This window comes from Microtus pennsylvanicus, chromosome 9 (assembly GCF_037038515.1).
Source record: "Microtus pennsylvanicus isolate mMicPen1 chromosome 9, mMicPen1.hap1, whole genome shotgun sequence".
Classification (NCBI taxonomy): domain Eukaryota; kingdom Metazoa; phylum Chordata; class Mammalia; order Rodentia; family Cricetidae; genus Microtus; species Microtus pennsylvanicus.
The window spans coordinates 79,780,004-79,803,360 of NC_134587.1; the positions used below are offsets into that span (position 1 = coordinate 79,780,004).

At 38.2% G+C, this 23,357-nt stretch overlaps 1 protein-coding gene across 2 annotated transcripts in view; it reads left to right on the top strand.

Annotated features, from left to right (window-relative positions):
• The window catches only part of Tusc3 (tumor suppressor candidate 3), a 146,979-nt gene extending 136,024 nt beyond the window's left edge, over positions 1-10,955 (top strand). For both annotated transcript variants that reach the window (XM_075986549.1, XM_075986550.1), the window contains 2 exons: positions 2,326-2,416; positions 10,496-10,955. In XM_075986549.1, the coding sequence (XP_075842664.1) occupies positions 2,326-2,416; positions 10,496-10,511 (107 nt within the window). In that variant the 3' untranslated portion in view covers positions 10,512-10,955. The remainder of the gene's footprint in view (positions 1-2,325; positions 2,417-10,495) is intronic.
• Positions 10,956-23,357: the final 12,402 nt, after the last annotated feature.

Genomic DNA, 23,357 nt, shown 5'->3' on the forward strand with positions numbered 1-23,357 from the left:
ATTTGTTTTTTACTGTACTTTTAATATTATGAGTATGTAAAAGAGCTGTTGTGACTTCTAGAAATTTAAAAGCATGAAGTATTGAAATGTTTGGAGGTAGTGTAGAGAGTTGAGCCTGGCCTCAATGTTCTCTGATGCTATCGACACTAATAGAAAAAACCTCAGAACTGAGCACATTGCTGTGAGCATGGTGACATCAATAAAGTGGCACATGCTTATAAACAAATGTTCTTGGCACTGACAAGGCATTTTTATGAACCCATATGCTTAATGTAGAGTATATTAGTGTTATTTCCTCCAATGTAAATTATAGTAAGAGATATGTAATGAATTATTTAATCTCACAACTATGATACAGAATCTATGAAAGCTTTGCCCTGAACTTCCATCTTATAGATGTTCCTGTTGTAACATCTGTTCCCCTTAATTAATCCTCCAGATTAATTTTGTGTATGCATGGGAAGGGATAGGATACATGTGAAAAGGAACAAGAGATGGTTTTGACCTGCACAACTGCTGTGGTTATCATTCTTCCCTGTGCAAGAGTGTGGGCCTCATTGAGGTCTTCCTCCCCTGCTATTAGCTCACGGGCTTCTCCAATCCCATCCTCAGATACTGGGCTAGCAGTATTTTGCTCTCACTGCATAGAGTGACGTTAGTCCATCAGCTTTGCTTGATCACAGATTTGAAGCATCCTTCTCCATTGCTCTGTTCCTCTTCTAAATGGTCCCATAAGAAAGTATGAAAGAAAAAGTATGTGGTAGAATACTGTATTTGAGGAGGTATGAAATAAAACTAAGCCAGTAAGAGAGTTGTAAGAAATTTACGTAGTATATATCCTGGGTCTGCTAGGACTCATATTTGTGTATTATATATATTTTTTGAAAGGCATTTTCCTTTGCAGGATGATGTTTTATAATTTCAGCTGTAGACAGTGGTTGACATGCCTGACAAAACCGCGCAGACAACCGCCCATTAGTGACTGTGTGTCCACAGGCAGTGCATTCACTGCCGTCATTTCAGCATTGCTGTCGGGCCTTTCCTCCCACTCCTTCCCCACCTTAGAAACAGAGATCTGTTTGACCGCAGCGTTCTTCTGACTTAATGTTTTAATCTAATTATGCCACTCTCTTGATATTCCCTCAGACTAACAAATCTATATTAATTATCTTACAAATGTTTTATTCATAACTGATATTTAAGTAACACCAATGCCTAATTTTATGGACATATGTAAATATGATTTATTTATTCTAAGTGTGTCTATGTTTAAATGACTAATATATTTTAAACCTTAGAAGCAGGTTTTAATTTTACTAATAGCAGTGAATCTTGCTTAAATACCATATGTATAAGAAAAGAGGAGCTAATCTGTTTTATTAGTCATCTATTCCCAATCATAAGAGAAGAAAATGAAAACTAAGAAAGCAATGTCCCTGCTCTCCAGTTTTATTACTTACTGCAGCAGTGTTGAAAGCCTGCACTGCAGCCCAGGCCACAGGTAGCCTCAGCCCTCCTATAACAACAGTCTGACACCGAGACCTGCTCTGGAGTGGTCTTCTCCTCGTTGGCTTTCACTAACAAGTTCCCTATGCACAGGATTTTGTTCATAGCTTTGTGTTTGCTGAGATGCCGTGTTTCTAAATAAAATGGGCTCTACTTAGGCGATCATGAAACCAATAGCTGGAATTACATTTTTGTGTGAAGCACATCTGAGAAGAGGATTTTCTGAGCATCTGCCATCATCTGCTCCTTCTGCTGTAGCCAGACTTCATTATCTGGGGACTGACAGTCATGTTTGTGACTTGTCACATTTGGTTCTGTTTTGATCCCTCTGGGCCTTTATAAGAGAAGAAAATAACCACTAGTCTTAAGTCAGCGTTGTTGTCTTCATACCCCCAAATAGTACATTCTCATTGAGAAGATTGTGGAAAGTAATGAATACATTGTATAGTGAACGGTCTGATTTGTGGTCCTTGTGTGTGCCTGAACTGTGACATGTAAGTGTTTGTATAGTGAACGGTGTGATTTGTGGTCCTTGTGTGTGCCTGAACTGCGACATGTGTTTGTATAGTGAACGGTGTGATTTGTGGTCCTTGTGTGTACCTGAACTATGACATGTAAGTGTTTGTATAGTGAACGGTCTGATTTGTAGTACTTGTGTGAGCCTGAACTGTGACATGTAAGTGTTTGTATAGTGAACGGTCTGATTTGTAGTACTTGTGTGAGCCTGAACTGTGACATGTAAGTATTTGTATACTGGATGCATTTCAAAAGCACCATTTGCATGTTTTCAGCCCCTAACAGTGTTGTCTGTCTTCCTAGTAATATGCCTCGTGGGATTAGGCCTGGTGGTCTTCTTCTTCAGTTTCCTACTTTCAATATTCCGTTCAAAGTATCACGGCTATCCATACAGGTGAGACATTTATAGTAATCTTGATGCTTTCATTTAAACTATTTTAGTGGCTCATTAGGGCTAATAATACCAGCTATTGATTCTTATCTGTGTTGTGAGAAAAGATGCAAATTAAGCAATTTAGAAGTACAGAGGTAGACATAGAAACAGACAGAAAGGGGATCCAGAGAATCATAAAAACATACTTAAAAACTTATACTCCACAAAATTGCAGAAAATCTAAAAGAAATGGAGTCCTGATATATACAGTAAAGTTAAATCAAGAATAAAAAAAAGAATCCAAAAATATGAAATCAGAATGCCTCTCTGGTTTTATAAAAATAGAAAGGCTAGCAGAAGTCATCGTTGAGTTCTCAACTTTATTTAGTTAACAGTAAAGAAATGTAAAGGGAAAATTAATATAACTTTTCTGTGCATCAGCACATGAAATTGTATTCAAAGGTCATAGCCTATATAGATACAAACGTGATGTCTATGAACAAGAGAAAATACAGTTTTTTAGTTTGTTATAAGAGTGTGACATTTGACAGCACTATTTTTACTATGACTAGCTTTCCAGTATGCATACTTATTTCTGAGGGATTGTTATTAATACAGTAACTCCACTGCTCTGGGTTTGTTTGATGTAGGCTTTTTTTGTTGTTGTCATTGGGGATGGTTGTTGGCTAGGGTTTGTTGTTTTCTGAAACCAGGTAAAATATATAAAACACCCAGCAATGAAGGTTTTCAAATGCTAAACATAAGCCTTCCTATTGATAATCCTGTACACACATAATAGGACCGTTTGAACCTGTGTCCCCGCCTAATTACTCTATGGCACAGGCAAGAATTGAGCTTTGTCTGTATAAGGTGACCATTCCCTGTGAAGATTCCTCTACTCTATAGTGTTGGACTCATGTGGATAGAAATGTAGATGAACTCTCTTAAAAATAACTAAGAGGTGGGAATCATACGTAAGAATTGGTTTGTGAATATGACATTTAACAGGTTAGATGAAAACACATGAGGAGTTGTTGGCAAACAGTAGAATCAGTAGAAAGAAAACTAGCAAACTGTCCATGAGAGTCTGGGAACCAGGGTATTCTAATGGTGAGGGTTCAGAGTGAGGAGCAGAAGGCAGCCTTTCCAAGGATTAGACCTGTGTTGTGCTATGCCATGGGGAGGAGGGTCACCCCACTTGTGTATGTTTCAGAAAGAAATTACTCTCTTGGTTTATGTTATAATATTCTGCTCTGGGACAGTTTTTCTACACTATGAATGTGTGTTATTTTCATTTGCTAATAAAAAGCTGATTGGCCAATAGCTGGGCAGGAAGAGATTAAACAAAAGAGGCAGACTAGAATTCTGGAAAAAGGAAGGACAGAGTCAGAGAGTCACTGGCAAATTCAGAGAAGCAAGATGAGAATACCATACTGAGAAAAGATAACAAGTCGCATGGCAGAATGTAGATAAGAATTATGGGTTAATTTAAGTGTAAGAACTAGTTATTAAAAAGCCTAAACCATCGGCCAAGCATTTATAATTAATATAATCCTCTGTGTGGTAATTTGGGAGCAGCTGTTGGGTATTTAGGAGCAGGCAGTCAGGACAAAAACATCCAATTACAGTATTCTTCTTTCAGTGTCTTCTTTAAGACCTGATTTTGACTTTCATTGCAATATCTCCTTTCCTCACAATTTTTAATCACTCTATTATATTCTATATCCTTTGATTTCCTCTATGGTGATCCTTTCCTGATTATTCATTTTCATTTGTATTTTAAGTAAAGTTGGCCCACACAACACATTTTTTCACACAAATTTTAAAATTTCTATTTTCTTTATCTTTATGTATGTGCCTGCTTAAAAGCATAAAAGTCTACTTTATTTATCTGTCTTGCTTTCTTAAGGCTTCTCCTTGTTAGTATTAAGAGTATTCTGTAGTACACTGTTCGTACAACAACTAAATTCACAGATCGCTTTTGAAACCTCAATAAGTAGACTTACCCTGTATCCCAGTCTAGGTGTGACCATAGGCAAATTGCTAAACTTTTTAAACCATAGGTGTTCTTGCTTATAAATAAAGACAGTTTGATATACCACCTTTTTATTTATAGGAGATAATATATGTAAATGTCTTAGAATACCAGTATATAGTAGTAATTAATTGCCCTATAAATGTTTAATGCTAATTATCATTAATTCTGATATAAATATTTACACTCATATTTTACTTTTCTCTAATGGAGTTTCCTTTACAGTGCACACCAAGTAGCTTTGGCTCATGTTTACATAATTCGAGTGAAGAGCAGGTTTTCACTGAACCTTTTGATGAATTTAATTGGACTCCAGAGTCCCTTGAAACTTACCAGTGAAATATCAGGATTCCTAGAGATTTTATCTAATTACCATCTGAGATATAATTCAGAAGACATTTTTCTGATAGCACTGACTTCATTTATATATTAAATAAGAATTGGCTTTTCCCTTGCTTTGTTTTCTAAGAAGAGGATGTTGGCATGGCAAGATGGTGGTCTCTGCTTAGAGATAATGATCTTCTCAGCCTTTTCTACTGGCACTCAGGCTAACCAGTATTTTCTGCAGATGTCTCTTAAAAACATCTTTGGATCATCAAAGCCTCTACTGCAGAAGGAGAAAGCATGAGATGTCTGTATTCATTCCAGCACTGTGCTAACTGTCTGAGGAGTCTTAATTGGCTCAGAGCGACAGAGTAGCATAATGAGAAAATAATATTAGAAAATGAATATCTGAACGAAAGTTTTGGGCTTGCTTTTGCACTTTATTTATTTATTTTTTAATATATTTATTTATTAAGGATTTCTGCCTCCTCCCCGCAACCGCCTCCCATTTCCCTCCCCCTCCCCCGATCAAGTCACCCTCCCTCATCTGCTCAAAGAGCAATCAGGGTTCCCTGACCTGTGGGAAGCCCAAGGACCGCCCACCTCTATCCAGGTCTCCTAAGGTGAGCATCCAAACTGCCTAGGCTCCCACAAAGCCAGTACGTGCAGTAGGATCAAAAACCCACTGCGATTGTTCTTGAGTTCTCAGTATTCCTCATTGTCCTCTATGTTCAGCTAGTCCGGATTTATCCCATGCTTTTTCAGACCCAGGCCAGCTGGCCTTGGTGAGTTCCCGATAGAACATCCCCATTGTCTCAGTGTGTGGGTGCACCCCTCGTGGTCCTGAGTTCCTTGCTCGTGCTCCGTCTCCTTCTGCCCCTGATTTGGACCTTGAGATTTCTGTCCCGTACTCCTCTGTCTCTGTCTCCTTTCATCGCCTGATGAAGGTTAATATTCATGAGGATGCCTATGTGTTTGTCTTTGGGTTCACCTTCTTACTTAGCTTCTCTAGGAACATGCATTATAAGCCCAATGTCCTTTATTTATGGCTAGAAACCAAATATGAGTGAGTACATCCCATGTTCTTCTTTTTGGGTCTGGCTTACCTCACTCAGGATAGTGTTTTCTATTTCCATCCATTTGTATGCAGAATTCAAGAAGTCCTTGTTTTTTACTGCTGAGTAATACTCTAATATGTATATATTCCATACTTTCTTCATCCATTCTTCCGTTGAAGGGCATCTAGGTTGTTTCCAGGTTAGATCTCTGACTTTGTAGTTGCACAAAATCTGGTTAAAATATCTTAGATCTATTTACTAATATAATATAGTCTTAGAATTAGCTACTGCCTTGTCATTTTTTGCTCGGCTCTGGTTGACTTTTAAAGAGTTGGAGACATATAGTTAAAGGTGTCTCGTTTCTGTACCTGTTCAGTATCTTTCTTTATATAGTTCAGGCTATTTCTTTATATGAGATTATGCACACCAACCTTAGAATTGCCTGTGGATAAATGTATAGTCCCTGAAGTACTCTTGGTTCTCAGTGACTTCACCTAGCCTCTCTTCATCTGCACCAAGGACCTTAGCATTTACTTTGTATCACTTCGCTACACTGTTTTGTTAAGTTTTTATGTACAGTTCAGCCACCACATGTTTCATTTCTTTCCTTTCTGGAAGACTATTTTGGGAATGAATGGGCCTTGACACAACATTTTGCATCACAAAGGATTGTGCTTGTTAATTGAATCTGTTTTCCTCCAAACAATGTCCACCTTGAGGTGCCATTAAGCAGAGGGAAGAGCACTGGTCCCTCTCATGGAACTCCACTATACGCGGAGCATATCTGTTCCTTAGCACACATGTGCTGGTTTTATTAATAGTCATATCATGAAAATTCATCCTAAGTATGCCTCTGTGTACAAACTGTGTAGAGAACTGACCTTGCCAGTTATTAAACCTAGTAGCTTTTACCTTCTATAACTCTGAGTAGAGAAACTCCTTCCCCAGGGTCTCTTATTCCTAATAAAGGCCAGGATTTCTTTTGACCTTTTCAAAGGATAAGACTTTCCTGGCTTCTGTAGACCCTTAGTAAGGAAAGAGCCTCAGGACTTAGGTTAATGAGGTCTCACTAAGGACGATAATTACTCTCACTAGCATGCCATTTTACAGTTGCAAATGTAGGGGATTAACTATTAGAAAGTGAATCAGCAAGACACTAACTACAGGAGTACAGGTTCAACTAGTGGTCGGTTGTGGTGCGCACCTGCACTTGGGAGGTGGAGGCCAGAAGATCAAGAGCTCATTGCCAGTCTTGACTACACCTTGCCTCAAATATTAAAAAAAAAAAAAAAAAAAAAACCCGGAACAAGAAGAAACAAGAAAAAAAATCCATATTGTACTTAGTGGAGAAGTGAGGTCCTTCTTTCCCCAACAGCGTCTCTTTTACCACACATGTGATTCTTGGCAGAGACTCCTGCCTGGCCACAAGAGCTCCCCGACTCTTCCCAAGGCTTTAGAACATGAAGAACAGGAAATAAAAAATTTCATTTAGTCAGACATCTCACTATTTCCCGGTTGGACAAAATGCACATTCTGGGTTTTCCAAACATCAGGAAGAGATAGTAAGGTGAAAACAAAAAGGAATGGCATACCACTGTTCCCTGGCATTTCAGACAGTGAATGCAGAGAGGTGGAAAAATCTATCAGGATGGACCTTTCTATCACTTATTGACTAGTTTTTTCCTTTCAAGCTTCAAACTCTATTTTTTATTATTATTATCTCACTGTCAGATATATTAGCCCTGAGATGCAGAACTAAATAATTAGCTGAGCAGTTCATCTTCTACTTGTCCCAAGTCAGCATCATCTCTGCATCCAAAATGAAGTTCTACCACTTCTCCTTGACAAAGGAGTTGGAATTTGTAGAGTCCTTGTACTCAGCCCACATTCTTGTCCTGTACTGTTAGGTCCCTCATATTCTTTTCTCACGGTTGCTGTTATAATGACACTCTCTATACCTGGGACTTTCTCTCTAGAGAAGTGTAAGGAACACGGCTTGTCGTTCCACGTCCTATAGCCCCTTCTGTGCCAAGCACTCATCAGTTGACCGACACTTTGCTAAACTGCTGCTTAAGAATGACTCTGGGGAGGGGCTATAATCTGAGAAAATTTGAGTCATGCTCTATAAAGTCACTTTGGATTTTAAGTAATGGACTTGGCTAGTGTGCTTCTGGAATGTTACACTGAGGAAGTCAAAGGCGGTGGTTTATGTTTGTTTCTGAATGTTGTATGTGATAAAAAAGAGCCAACGTAAAGTTACACTTGAGATCATCCTCCTGTTCTACATTATAAACTAGCGTTTCTCAGCTCCCCTTCCATACTTTGAGCAATAGTAAAGCTTCAGAGACAGCATGGGCATAGGTCCATATGTGAGACTAAAGGAAAGGAAGTGTTTATGTCTGTACAAGTCCCACCCAGTGCTTGGTCTCCATATGAACAGTTCACTCCCTTGCTCATCAGCTTCTAGCTTGTTCTGTTACCTCAGCTGACATTGCCAGCCAGCCAGGAGTCAGTACTGTGATTATACAGAGTCCTGATGTCACAGTGAGACCTGTTCCTGATGGAGAGTACTAGGGGGACAGCAGGACTTGAGGAGCACCCAAGGCAGCCTCTTGCTCCTTCAGAAAACTTATAGCACTGAAGAATACAAATAAGAGAAATGTGTTCAATATTTGGTAATTTAGGTTTAAGTACAATATAAAAACATACATATTTATGACAAATAATATAAAGGAAAATATCCAAGCACTATTCAAAGTATAAATATAAAAAACTATCATACTATTTGATAATGCATCAGCAGTAGTAGGCAGGCACAGATAAAAAGATATATCAGATCAAGCTAGACAGAAATTATACTAACCATTGATTGTTGATACCAGTGTGATGCATTCAGTATGCTGCTTTCATGTTAAAACAGATCTTGGGCATTCCAAGCATGAGATTCTGAGTGAGCACCCAGAGAATAACAGCTGGTACTTTGCTAAGAAACTTTTTTTAAGATTTATTTTATATGTATGAGTGTTTACTACATGTATATATGTGCACAAAATATACAGGCTTCTAAACCTGTGAGACCATTTCTGGCAGGTCAAGTGGGCAGCAAGACCAGAGTCAGCTGTGCAGAGGCGTTGGTCCGGATAGCAGAGAAAAGCAATCAGTGAGGTTCTCTACCCAGCTAGTTACAGGAAGTTACAGGCCAGTGAAAGATGCTGGTCAATTGAACAAAACAAGAAAGGTGTACAGTGCCTGTGGAATGCTAAGGCTGTTCTCTGGCTTCTGTACGCAGAGGTGGGAGGAGAAAGAGGGAAAGAGAGAACACTTAACTTGCCAGTTCCCAGATTCAGGGTCCCACTTGTTCAATTGTAACTAAACTCTGTGGATAAGACAGAGTGTGCGCTGCACCCACATACAAAGCCTAACATGGCAGTGTGTCTTGTAAACCCAGCACACCAAGAGCAGAGACAGAAATCCCCAGAGCTAGCCAGTTGAGCTAATTGTCTCCAGGTTCAAGGAAAGATTCTACTCAATAAACTAAGAGACAGCGAATGCTGAAGAAGACGCCAGCCTCTGGCCTCTATCCCCACATGCTCTTGTCCATACACCCGCATATTTACTGTATTGTATACACACTGTATTTGGTAAAGGTTTCTCTTTGTTAGCCATCCTCAAGTTGACGTTTCCCTTTGAACAAGCTTGTAACTGAGTGCCAGTGAGTGCATGCACACAGCGCCCCTCCACCTTGCCAGCTGCTGTGGAGGTTTGTGTGGAATCAGCAGTAACTGCAGCTTGTACCCACAAGGATGACCAATCACCCTCCTTGCAGAGGTGACGCTTGTCTACTACAGTTATCAGGAGCTGCCCCCAAACAAAAGCAGTGTATGATTGCATACTGGTATCGGCACATATTTCTATCTGTAACAATTCTGTAAAAACAGTTACGTTTGTTACCTTTATATAGTCATAAATTATAAAATAACATCAAAGCAGTGTATAATGTTTCATTTGTAAAATCTTTATATGTAAATTATATTTTATATAATTATAATTGTTGTTTTCAATGTGTTTTAGTTAAGCATTAATATAAATCATTAGCATTAGACAAAACTTTAGATTATCCACAAGTGTTCTCATCACTGATAAGTAAAGAGAGATTCAGAAAGGCAAAGTCATACATGTCAGGATATAATTTAAATATTGAAATGTTAAATTTACTAGGTTGAACAGTTTTCCAACATCTCCTCTGCTTCAGTAACCATTAATTTCATTTTTGCTTTTAATATTTCTTTTAAAAGTGGCTTGCATACAATGTTGCAAGTAATTACTATTTTATGTAAACAAATGAATTATAAATTCAGTAAGAATGTAAAATTTCTTCAGGAAATTCAAACTCAGATATTATTTAGGTCCGTTCCCTTTAGTTCCCCTACACCTGCATTTTCAACGCTGATCTGACTGATGCTCACTTAGCACATGCTGGGTCACCTCTGACACGGTCCTCGCTGTAAGCCTGACACCGTTACAGGAGCCCGTTTCACAATCAGACCCTGATGGCAAAGTTTCAATTAGCTGATGATAATGATGGTGTTTTTGTTACATTTATGTACACTGATTTAGAATGGAGTGAGTAGCTGGCTGTGTTTTTCTTTTGCTCAGTGTGTAATAATTTCCCTTCTTTTTCAGCTTTTTAATTAAATGAAGCCAAGTGGGATTCACATACAGTGAGTTTCCTGTGACGAGAAGCTGTTCCTCACATTTTCTTATTTGGAATTCTTGGATTCATTCTCTGTTGATTGTGATACGCTAGCTTATTCTTGTATGATTTTTTTAAACTGTGGATTTTCCTAAAAAATTTAATTTATAGAAGTGGATATGTAATATTGAGTAATCCACAATGGAACATCAAGTGTTTTTCCAGTATTCAGTGTATGCTACAGGAGTGAAATAAATAACAGTGTAACTATGAAAATGTATTTTAGAACTGTTTGCCCTTTAGTAAAGGAACCACATGTTAGTACAGGAATCCGTGGAATGTATGTAAAAGAATTATTAGTATTGTACAAGGCTAGACCATATGCATGAAATGTGTTGTGTGGACATTCTTACTGCTGTTTCTCTTATAAAGGACGTGCACTGTTACAAACGTGTGTCTTATTCTTGCTGCAAGTAGATCATGAATCACAAAGGACAAAGAGCTGGGTAAACATTAATGTCAGGTTTCGTTACAAGAACCCACATCAGGTAACTTAGAACCAGTTCCAGGGCTCTCTATAACCTACTTTAAATCCTCAGGTTGCATACCCATTTGTTGACAGATCTATCTCTAGATAGATAGATAGATAGATAGATAGATAGATAGATAGATAGATAGATAGATAGATAGATAGAGATATGAGTGCAGAAATAGGCACAAAGAATTAATCATCATCTTTGATCATCAACCCATCCTAACAAGAAAGGCATGTCAACTAATAATAATTGGAATGTCTTGTTCTTGTTCCCTGACTTTAACGAGTCCCTTACTCAACCTTGTGCCTTTCTGAACTTTATATTGTTTCCAAGTTGTTGTTTTTTTAGCTAAAATCCATTAACAAAACATCTTAACCTAGCCTTCAGTCATATTTAAAGCTTTGTTTTAGCTATGATGTACACCAAAACTCATGAACACAATTCTTAACAATTAAGACTAAAAAAAAAAAATGTGAACTAACTCAGCTTCTGGAACACAATTGTTTTTCTTAATCATAAGCCTAAGTTGTTGGGAGCTGTGAACCCCCAGATCCTGAAACAACTTATTTTCCCCTTATCTGAGTGCCTACAGCTGCTCTGAGCACGAGACCCTCAGGAGTTCCTGATGGCAGGAGAGTGGTTTCTGGTGAGTTTGGCTGGGGCGTGGCTATCCCTATATAAGCTGCCCCTGGACACAATAAAGGGGGCATTCTTGGAGCATTCTTGCTTCAAGGATGACCCGTGTCTCTCTCTGTCTGTGCTGTCTGTGAATCTTTGTGTGTTTCAATCTTCAGTCCCTTGCCCGGTTCACAAACGGTATGCCGGCACACAGAGCACAGATGGGTGTCGTGAGCCGCACTAATTCACAGTCTATAGAGCTCCTCAAGAAAAACTAGTTTTGTGACATTTCCTTGTTCTTACATTTTATCATCTGCAGCCCTGCTTTTTCAGAGGCAGGAGTAAAACCATATCCTGCTTTTACCTATATTAGTTTTTCCACTGAACTAACCTTACCATAATCCTTTATTATATTTATTAAAAACACTTAATCATCAAAGTCCTATTTAAGCTCACACTATTATTGTCTAAAATCATTGCTTCAGTTAAACAGTGTAGCTGAAGAGGAAATCATCTTCATAATAATCCACAGGCAAAAAATGCCCAAGTAGAACGATAATCACACCACATCAAAAGTACCTATTCACACCATACCAGATATCAAAGAAAAGTGGCAGTGTCAAACATATAAAAACACAGCAGTAGCAAGAGACATTCTGAGGTCAAGGCTCTTAAGGTCTTTCCTATCCAAGATTCACCTATCAGTGCCTTCCAAGCTGGTGGGCTGATATCCTGAAGTCAACTGCCAGCTACTGCTCCTCTGACATGCCACCACCAGGTGAGTGGTATGCCATTTGAAAGTGGAAGTTTTTATCCCACCCAGTCCCACAGCCATTTATTCCCAAAAAACACACAGAGGTTTTATATTAATTATAAACTGTTTGGCCTGTTGCTCATGCTTATTGTTAACTAGCTCTTACAACTTAAACTAAACCCATAATTTTTAAACTATGTTTAGTCATGTGGTTTGGTGCCTTTTCTCAGGAAAGCATTCTCATCTTGCTTCCTCTGTATCTGACTATTAATAAGAGTCTTAAAAGTTCTACCCTTTAAAGTGTCCATTCAGGCTTCAATTAAAGAAGCCAGGCTGAGCTAAATGGGGGCTAAAAATCTGAGGGTTAAGAAGTCTACTCACAATGGGTTCTGTTTATGCTTTTCTCTTCAATCTATCATTTCTCATTTTTCTTTCTTGTTCTTTCTTGTTCTATATTGTTCTAGTTCTACATCATTCCACCCATTACAAACCTACATATATATACAGAGTAATCTTATTAAAATTGAGACTCAAACAGGCTTTCCACTATCCCTGAAGCAATAAGGCAAGGAATCAAAGTGATACAAGAAGGAAAAGAAGAAGTCTAATTACCATTATCTCCATATGACATGATATTATACATAAGACATCTCAAAAATTCTATCAGAAAACTTGTGGAAATGATTAGCTGTTTCAACCAAGTGGCAGGATACCAATAATCTTGCAAATATCAGTAGCCTTTCTAAGCGTCAACTACAAACACATGAGAAAGGAGATCATGGACACACTCCCAATTCACAATAACTTCAAAGAAAATAAAACATCTAGAAATAAACCTAAGCAAAGAGGTGAAAGAACTATTCAAGAACACTTAACATCTCTAAGAAAAAAGATTGAGAAAGACACTAGATGGTAGAAAGACCTCCCAACCTCATGTATTGGTAGACTTAGTGTTGTGAAGACAATCACTCTGCCAAAAGCAATATATACAATGCAATCCCAGGCCAAATCCCCAACATTCTTCACAGAAATATACAAAAATTCTAAAATTTATATAGAACCACAAAACATCTTGGAATACAAAGCAATTGTGAGCAAAAAGAAACCTTCTAGAGTGATGATCATTCCAGAGTTCACAATATATTATAGAGTTATAATAATAAAAATATATCTTACCAGCTCATAAACAGATGCTAAGACCAATGGGACAAAGTAGGAGACCCAAACATGAGTGCATGTTTCTACAAATATATGATATTTGACAAAGATGCTAAAAATATACAATGGAGAAAGGAAATTATCCTCAGCAAATGGTGCTGAGAAATGGGATGTCTAAGTATGGAAGGAAATTGGACCCCTATTTATTATGCTATCAAAATTATTTAGGATAACTTTGATCCAAGTGGAGCAAAGAGCTCAAAGTGAAGCCACAAATGCTGTAATTTCTAGAAAAAAGTCATAGGTAGTACTCTATATGATATGAGTAGGTAGAACTCTATTTACTCAGAAATTGAAGTGAACAATTGACAAGTGGGACCTCATAACATTAAAAAGCTTCTGCACAGCTAAGGCAACAATTGAGTGCAGAGAAAGTCTATATATATCATACACACATATATTTGTGTGTATCCAAGCCAAAAAATAAACAAACCTAAAGAAACTTGAAGCAAATGACCCAAAAATAAAATGTGCTATGTATCTAAACAGAGCTCTCAAAAATATTTCAAGATGGCTAAGAAATATTTCAAAGAATATTTATTGTTCCTATCAATTGGGTAAATGCAAATCAAAACAATTTAGAGATTTTGTCTTACCTTAGTATGGCAATATCAATAATATAACTGACATGGAAGTGAGTGTGGAAAATTCTGAAAAAAAAACTAAAAATAAATCTACATCTTCCTAATGTAATGGAGGTGAATATCAAGTTTCAAGAAGCATATAGAACATGACATAGACTAGAAAAGAAATTCTCCACACATGTAATAAACAAACACTAAATATACAGATCAAAGAAAGAATGTTAAAACCTACAAGGGAAAAAAAACCATGTTTAAAGACTCATTAGAATAACATCTGACTTCTCAGTGGAGACTCTAAACACCAGAAGGAACTGCATAGATGTTCTAACACACTAAGAGATCACAGATGCAGTCCAGACTTTCAGTCACAAAAGATGAGGAAAGATAAACATCACTTAATAAAACCAAATTTAAGTAGTCTCTGCATACAAATCCAACTCTACAGAATGCGCTAGAAGAAAAACTTCAATCTGAAAAAGTTAAACACACCTAAGAAAACACAAGGAATAAATAATCACAGACCAATAAATCAAAGGAGGAAGAAAACAGCAAAGTGACACCATAACAACAATATAACAGGAATCAACAAACACTGCTCATTGATAACCATCAATATGAATGATCTCGATCCCCTAGAAAAAAGAACAGACTAACCAATTGCATGAGCAAACAAGACCCATCCTTCTCCTGCATCCAAAAAACACACCTTAACATCAAGGATAGACATTTCAGGATAGAAGGAAGAAAAATGATATGCTGAGCAAAAAACCAGCCAGGGTAGCCCTTTAAATATCTTCAAATACAGACTTCAAAGCTAATCAGAAGACACATTTAATGTTGCAATTCTAAACATTTATGTATCAAAAACAAGGGCACCGATGTACATAAAAGAGATGCAACAACAGCTACAATCACACATTGACGCTTACATAGTGATAGTGGGTAACATTCGCACTCACTCTCCTCAACAGACAGGTATCCAGACAAAAACTCAACAGAAAAATGCTGTACCTAAATGATGTCATTAATCAGATGGACCTAGCAGATATTTACAGACCATTTTACCCAAACTCAAAGGAAAATATCTTCTTCTCAGCCCTCCTGGAAATTTGTCCAGAATTAAGAACATTGTTAGACACAAAGTAAATCTCAATAGATTGAAGAAATTGATATCACCCCTTGCATCCTATTTCACCACCGTGGTTTAAAGCTGGGCACCAACAACAATGGGGAAAAAAAACCATGCAGTTTACAAACTCATGGGAACTGAAAACCTTACTACTTAATGAAAACTGGGTGTGGAGAAATTAATAAAAAAATTAAAAACTTTTTAGAACGGATGGAAAATAAAATTACAACATAGTCAAAGCTATTGGATACAATGAAGTTGGTTCAAAGAGTAGGTTACAGCACTAAGCACCTACATACAAAAATTGGAGAGTTCTCATATTAACAATTTAATCACACACCTGAAAGTTCTAGAACAAAAAAAAGCTACACCCAACAGCAAGAAATAATCAAACGCAATGCTGAAATCAATAGAAACAAACTAACAAAAACATAAAAAACACCAATGATAGCCTTTGCTGGAGAGGTTGTGGAGAAAGGGGGACACTCACCCATTGCTGGTGGGAATGCAAACTTGTGCAACCACTCTGGAAAGCAGTGTTTCGGTTTCTCAGGAAATTCGGGATCAACCTACCCCTGGATCCAGCAATACCACTCTTGGGAATATACCCAAGAGAGGCCCTATCATACAACAAAAGTACATGTTCAACTATGTTCATGGCAGCATTGTTTGTAATAGCCAGAACCTGGAAACAACCTAGATGCCCTTCAGTGGAAGAACTGATGAAGTAAGTATGGAATATATACATATTAGAGTACTACTCAGCAGTAAAAAACAAGGACTTCTTGAATTTTGCATACAAATGGATGGAAATAGAAAACACTATCCTGAGTGAGGTAAGCCAGACCCAAAAAGAGGAACATGGGATGTACTCACTCATACTTGGTTTCTAGCCATAAATAAAGGACAATGAGTTTATAATGCATGTTCCTAGAGAAGCTAAGTAAGAAGGTGAACCCAAAGACAAACACATAGGCATCCTCATGAATATTAACCTTCATCAGGTGATGAAAGGAGTCAGAGACAGAGGAGCACGGGACAGAAATCTCAAGGTCCAAATCAGGAGCAGAAGGAGACGGAGCACGAGCAAGGAACTAAGGACCACGAGGGGTGCACCCACACACTGAGACAATGGGGATGTTCTATCGGGAACTCACCAAGGCCAGCTGGCCTGGGTCTGAAAAAGCATGGGATAAATCCGGACTAGCTGAACATAGAGGACAATGAGGAATACTGAGAACTCAAGAACAATCGCAGTGGGTTTTTGATCCTACTGCACGTACTGGCTTTGGGGGAGCCTAGGCAGTTTGGATGCTCACCTTTGGAGACCTGGATAGAGGTGGGCGGTCCTTGGGCTTCCCACAGGTCAGGGAACCCTGATTGCTCTTTGAGCAGATGAGGGAGGGTGACTTGATCTGGGGAGGGGGAGGGGGAGGGAAATGGGAGGCGGTTGAGGGGAGGAAGCAGAAATCCTTAATAAATTAATTAATTAGTTAATAAAAAAAAGAAAAAAAAACCCAACAAGTCAATAAAACAAAAAGTGAGTTCTCTGAGAAAATCAATAACATTGATAAGCCCTTAGCTAAATTAACTAAAAGGCAGGAAGAGAAGATCCAAATTAATAAAATTAGAAACAAAAAGCGTGAAATAGCAACAGACACTGAGGAATTCCAGAGAATCATAAGGACACACTTTAGATTTTCTAATTTGTGTACTGCATATTTTTAAAGTGTGTTTATTAAAGTGCATATTTTTAAAAATATGTTTAAATGCATATTTTAAAAGTCCGATAAAAATATATAGCTTGTAATTGAAAAAAATAGGGGAACAGATAAAATTGTCACTTTTCCTCAGCCCACCCCAGATCACAGCTATCTGTCTCTTGGATTTTAAGTACCTTCTAATTTTTCTGTCTGACAGTTCCATTTCCATGCTTTAATTTATTCCACTCTTCCACTGTACCCAAAGCAACAAAATTAGTCCTAATAAGATCATGTCACTCTCTTTTTAAAAGCATTCAGTGGTAGGCTGGATAGATGGCCGAGCAGTTAAAAGCACTGACCAAGTAGGCTCAAACCCAGAAATGCAGGAATGAATCAACATACTGAGAATCAGCAAGTGTAATCCACCATATAGAAAAACTGAAATAAAACAAAAGCACATGATCAATCTCATATCTTAAAACTGATAGATTAATTAAGCAGCAGTATAAATTTAAGAAAAAAATATTCTTCTAACAGACTAAGAATGGACTTTCTGAAAACAGATATTAAGAAACCCCCTTCTAAGGTGGCATAAAAAACTAAATGTTTAAGAGTAAATGTCACAAAAGATTAGGAAGGAATGTGAAAAAGCACAAATAAATGGGAAAACTTTTTACATTTATAGCATGTAAAAATTAATATTATTAATATGACCATAGCATGCAAGGTTCTGTTCAAGGATGATGCAGGGATGATGCCCCAGATAGTGGGCACCACTTCATAATTGGAGAGAGCTCATTAATTTCCCAGACCCAAACAATTGCATGGAAACTATATCAATTTTAATACTGTTTGGCCTATTAGCTCCGGCTTCTTATTAACTAACTCTTAAATCTTAAATTAACTCAATTCTTTTAATCTGTGTATTGCCACATTCCTGTGATCTAGGGACAGTTCAATCTGGCATCTTTCTCCTCAGCAGCTACATGGTGTCTCTTTGATTCCACCTATCATCTCTACTTATAACTCTTCCAGCCTAGATATATTCTGCCCTGCCATAGGCCAACACAGCTTTATTCATTAACTGGTAGAAGAAACACATATACAGAAGAACATCCCACATCAGGAAACCAGAAGGAGCCAAAGGCCATCTGGAGAGCTATCCTGCATGGGGAGGGGACGTAACAAAAGTAAGTTCTCCAGCCATAACAGGTCAGGTGTTGTCCATTGTCCTGTGCTGAGCACAGGTAGCATGAATTTCACTTGGGGGGAAAACAGGGTGGAAAGGAAAACTAGTAATCATACTGGGATACAAGTGGAAGCCCTTGATACCAACTACAAGAAGTCAGGCAAAAGAGAAAGAAACAAAACTAATCGAACACATATTGTCTTTCTGACCACTATCCTTACCAGTGGGTGATTTTAAGCCATTAATATTTGCTGAAATGATGAACAAGCATACTTATTTTCTACAATGCCATGACAAAATAAGATGATCAGCAAATGCTTACAGATTTAGGGGCATCAGGCTTTATGTTAGACACAGTGCTATAAAGGGGATCCCAATTTGTACTCTGTGAGAAAGTAGACTTGAGAATTTGTACGTGTGATCTTCCGCTGCACCTCACTCAGAGCATTAAATAACCTTTTCTAGACACCAAACCTTAATGAAAGGAAAGTCAGACGTTCAAATCAGAGCCTCTTAGAAAAAGTACCATAAAACCACAACTCTTGCCGCTCCAATTCTCAGGCCAACAGTAGAGAAAGTGGTATTGATTTCTAGATCCAGCTTTGTGTAGAAATTCCAGGCAGGTAAAGATGGACACAGTGGTGTAGGGTCACAGAGGAAGCAGAAAGCCTCGATGCTCGGCATGCCCAGAATAAGAACTCAGGAGATAGTTGTGGGAGAACAGATGCTGTACTTTGAGACAAACTTGTACCCACAGAGGAGACTGAGAAATCGAGAGGCAGTGGATTAGACTCGGGTATTGTATAGAACTATTGGAATTAAAGAAAAAATTATCAATTGTAATCAGTCCCTCCATTTACTACAGAATTCACATAAAAATAGTTTTGTTCTTTTTTTCCCCATCTTGTCACACATCCCCATCACATACATGGCAGAATCCGGTAGTTAAAAATTCTCCAGATTACCAGCTGGAGAGATGCCTCAGAGATTAAAAGTGCTTTTTGCTCTTGCAGATGACCCAGATTTTTTCCCAAGACCCACATGGGTTGGCTCAACAGCACTGCCTGCTCTGCGGAGATAGTTTATTTTCTCATGGGGTACAGTGCATCTCAAAGCCTGATGCCACAATGCTTCTGGTCATTGTAGGCACCTGCACTTCCATGCACCCTACCTCCCCCGATACATACTTTGCTTTTCCTTCCTATTATGAAATGAATAACTACTATCCATTGAACTGCCAGGAAGTCTCCTAAGAATCCCTGGAACAAAATAGATAACACTATATCTAATGTCAGGCATTATGAACTGTTTTCTCTGCTTATTTTTTTTGTTTGTTTGTTTTTGTTTTTCAAGACAGGGTTTCTCTGTAACTTTGAAGCCTGTCCTGGAATTAGCTCTTGTAGACCAAACTAGCCTCGAACTCACAGAGATCTGCCTTCCTCTGCCTCCCAAGAGCTGGGATTAAAGGCATGCACCACCACCGCCTGGCTTTCTCTGCTTATTATAAATTGGGATTTACACTGAGTAGCTCAGAGTTGAGAATCTTGTGAATCTGAGAGCTGGGAATGATTGTGGTGGTAAAAGGAAGAATGCACTATGAAATTTTTTTTACATCCTGTTGAAATGTCTGAGCTATTTGCTAATGTTTTCCATTCTTATGTAATACACCCAGTTAAAGAATTAGGTCATGGGTCTTTGCCTGGCACTTCAGACCTAATCAAATTAACTTGAAGTTCAGAGAAGTAGCTCAGCACTGTAGCAGTTGCCTAACATACTGGATGCTGGGGTCAAGCCCCAGCACCTAAACAATTAATTAATTAAAAATTGTAACAAGAAATTGAAATTATTTTCAGAGAAGTTTTGAGACTATCTTACAAATGAGTGTTAATCTGGTAGGCAACGATGTGTTAATATACATACACCAGTAGTGGAAGAAATCAACAGGATATGAGTAAAGGGAGTATTCCATTGTGTTCATTTCTCCAGACCCCTGAAGCAAAACAAAATACGACTACTTTCTCCTAAAAAGGATAACTTGGGTCTTTAAGTGCCTCCGTTCTGTCAAAGAACTTGCTTCACTCCAAACACTTCCTAAATCTGCAGAAAATACGTCTAAGAGTCCCACTGTAAAAATCACAGTTTCAAAGTATTTAGAGCCAAAGAAGCATTCAGGGTCATCTGGCACTGTTGCCATTAACTTCGGGGCAATGAAGGGACTCAGAGGTAATTTAGGGGCTCGCTTGCTGAAAGTGCACATGTGAATATTAATTACAGCTGTGCACCTTGGTTTAGGATGTCAAGGGAATTTCTCTATCCTCTTCTCACCTGAGAATTCTCTCATTCATCTTTCTTAGAGTTCAAGCCGCTTGAAATATTTAACTGATCCTGGAACAGAGCAAAGAGCATGCCTGTGACTCTCTCATCAACATCTCATGAGTTTTATCACCCTATCTCAGCAATTGCAAGGGCCTAAGAATTCTGACTCAAGTTAACTAGTAGGGTTTTGTTTTCTCTTCTCTTCATTTCTTTTCAGTTTTAATTGTCAAATCTTTTTTTTATTTTACTTTTAAGGACTGATTTTTTTCCCTTTCATGTATATCTGTTCACTACGTGTGTGCCTGGTCCTTGTGGAGATCAGAAAAGCACATCAGATCCCCTGGAACAGGAGTTATATGTAGCTGTGAGACATTGTGTGGATGCTGGAAATCAAACCTAGGTTGTCTGCAAGAGTAGCCAGAGCTCTTAACCACTGAACCATCTCTCTAGCCCCACCTGCTGCAGGGTTCAATGACTATGCCTCATCCAGCTCCACCAGTAAATTTGTAGATATATATACTTTTGAAAATATTAAGTAGATAATAATATTTATAATTAAAATTTCTCATCTATTTTATTAAAATTTAAAAAAGTTTTATTGTTGCTTTAAAATGTCAAGGCAAAATATCTCTTAATAAAATGAACAATAGAAAAATATTAAGATCACTCATGAGCATGCAGAAAGAATTCTGAGTATCAGATGTTCATACTGCTCCATCAAGTTGCTACGTTTAGAGTAAAATGAGATCCTAGAATAGTCTTTAATGTATCCACTGACATCCATGGAAGGATAACCTAAAGTAAGCAGGCATTGTCAGATTTTTTGATAACAAGATACCATGCTTATTAGCTTAAACCCTAAATACAAGGACTTACATAAAGTGTCTTCTAGATCAGACAGCTGTAGATTAGACTATATAGCCAAAATAGTAAAGATTATCTATGTATTAATATGTATCCATTATCTTTTTGTTATTTTAGCAACATCAGAGAGAATGTGTGATGCAGTTCTGAGTGATGTGTGTGTGTGTGGTCTCCCTCTAAGGCTCTTTTCCTTTTTTCCAAAGTAGCAGTCAGGGTTGCCAAACATTCCCTCTCTTATTGTTCTTCACTGATGTCCTTGTCATTGACTCGTGGAAGCACTGAGTTGTTGTTATGGTTTATTTTCCTGTCATCTCAAGGAGACTCTGAAGCCTTGTTCTCTTGCACTAGCAAAACACAGTGGGTCACAATAAAAGCTCAGTGGACACCTCTTGGATGACTAATAGAAGCATCGACATCAAAGTTCTGCCTACTCCATGAAGTGCAAGCATAACCAAAGAAGCACATAAAAGCTTTACTAAGAACTAATACTCTGGAGAATTTTTTCTTTTTCTTTTAGTTTTTTCTATGCCAGCTTTAAAACAATTTGTCACGTGAATTCTGCTTTACTAGCAAAAAGAAAAAGAAAGGGAGAAAAGGAATCATTGCCCCTTTAGAGAAAATTAGATTGGGAAAGTAATAAACTTATAGATTCAGTGGACTTGATAAGGATATTTGAGAAAGGATATCTAATGGGTTTGACAGAAATTAGATTTCTCTTTTATCCTTCAGCAAACCACAGAGATTGATTTATTCAACACAAATGACATAAATATGGCTTAGAATTGTCCTGAGACTTCATGCAGTATTTATAGGTGGCTTGATTAACATTCAGGAGAAATCTTAAGAAAAGATAAGTCAGAAATCTCAAAGACGGAGTTGTGTGTCCTGAGACTCTTTGCCTTTTCTATGTTAAATACAATGTATGATGCATAGTACGTGTGTGTGTGTGTGTGTGTGTGTGTGTGTGTGTGTGTGTGTGTGCATTTGCAGATACACATATACATCCTACTAAGGGATTGTATTGTGGTTTGAATAAGAATATTCCCCATAAGATCATATATTTGAAGGCTTATATTTGTATACGTTTGAATGCATATATTTGAGTCAGGGGGTGGAGCAATTTGAGGAGCAGGAGGAGTAGCCTTATTGGAAGAAATGACAGGGGTGAGCATTGAGGTTTCAAAAGCCTGTGCCAGGAACTCACCAAGGCCAGCTGGCCTGGGTCTGAAAAAGCATGGGATAAATCCGGACTAGCTGAACATAGCAGACAATGAGGAATACTGAGAACTCAAGAACAATCGCAGTGGGTTTTTGATCCTACTGCACGTACTGGCTTTGGGGGAGCCTAGGCAGTTTGGATGCTCACCTTAGGAGACCTGGATAGAGGTGGGCGGTCCTTGGGCTTCCCACAGGTCAGGGAACCCTGATTGCTCTTTGAGCAGATGAGGGAGGGTGACTTGATCGGGGGAGGGGGAGGGAAATGGGAGGCGGTTGCAGGGAGGAGGCAGAAATCTTTAATAAATAAATAAATTTAAAAAAATAAAAAAAAAGCCTGTGCCAGACACAGTTTTCTTTCTCTCTCCCTCTCCCTCCCTCCCTCCTTCCTCCCTCCTCCCCTCCTTCTCTCTCTCTCTCTCTCTCTCTCTCCTTGCTGCAAGTGGATCAGGATGTAGAGCTCTCAGCATCTTTTCTAGCACCATGTCTGCCTGCCTTTCACCATGTTCCACACTATGATGATAATGGGTTAAAACTCTGGAACTATAAGCAAGCCCCCAATTGAGTGTATTTTTATGAATTGTCATGGTCATGGTCTCTATACAGCAATAAAATAGTGACTAATACAGATTGCTTGTGTGCAAGGTTGTTCATGCATATGTGCAGAGGACACCTCAAATGTTATCCCTCAGGAGCTTTTGCCTTGTTTGGGGGGACACAATCTTA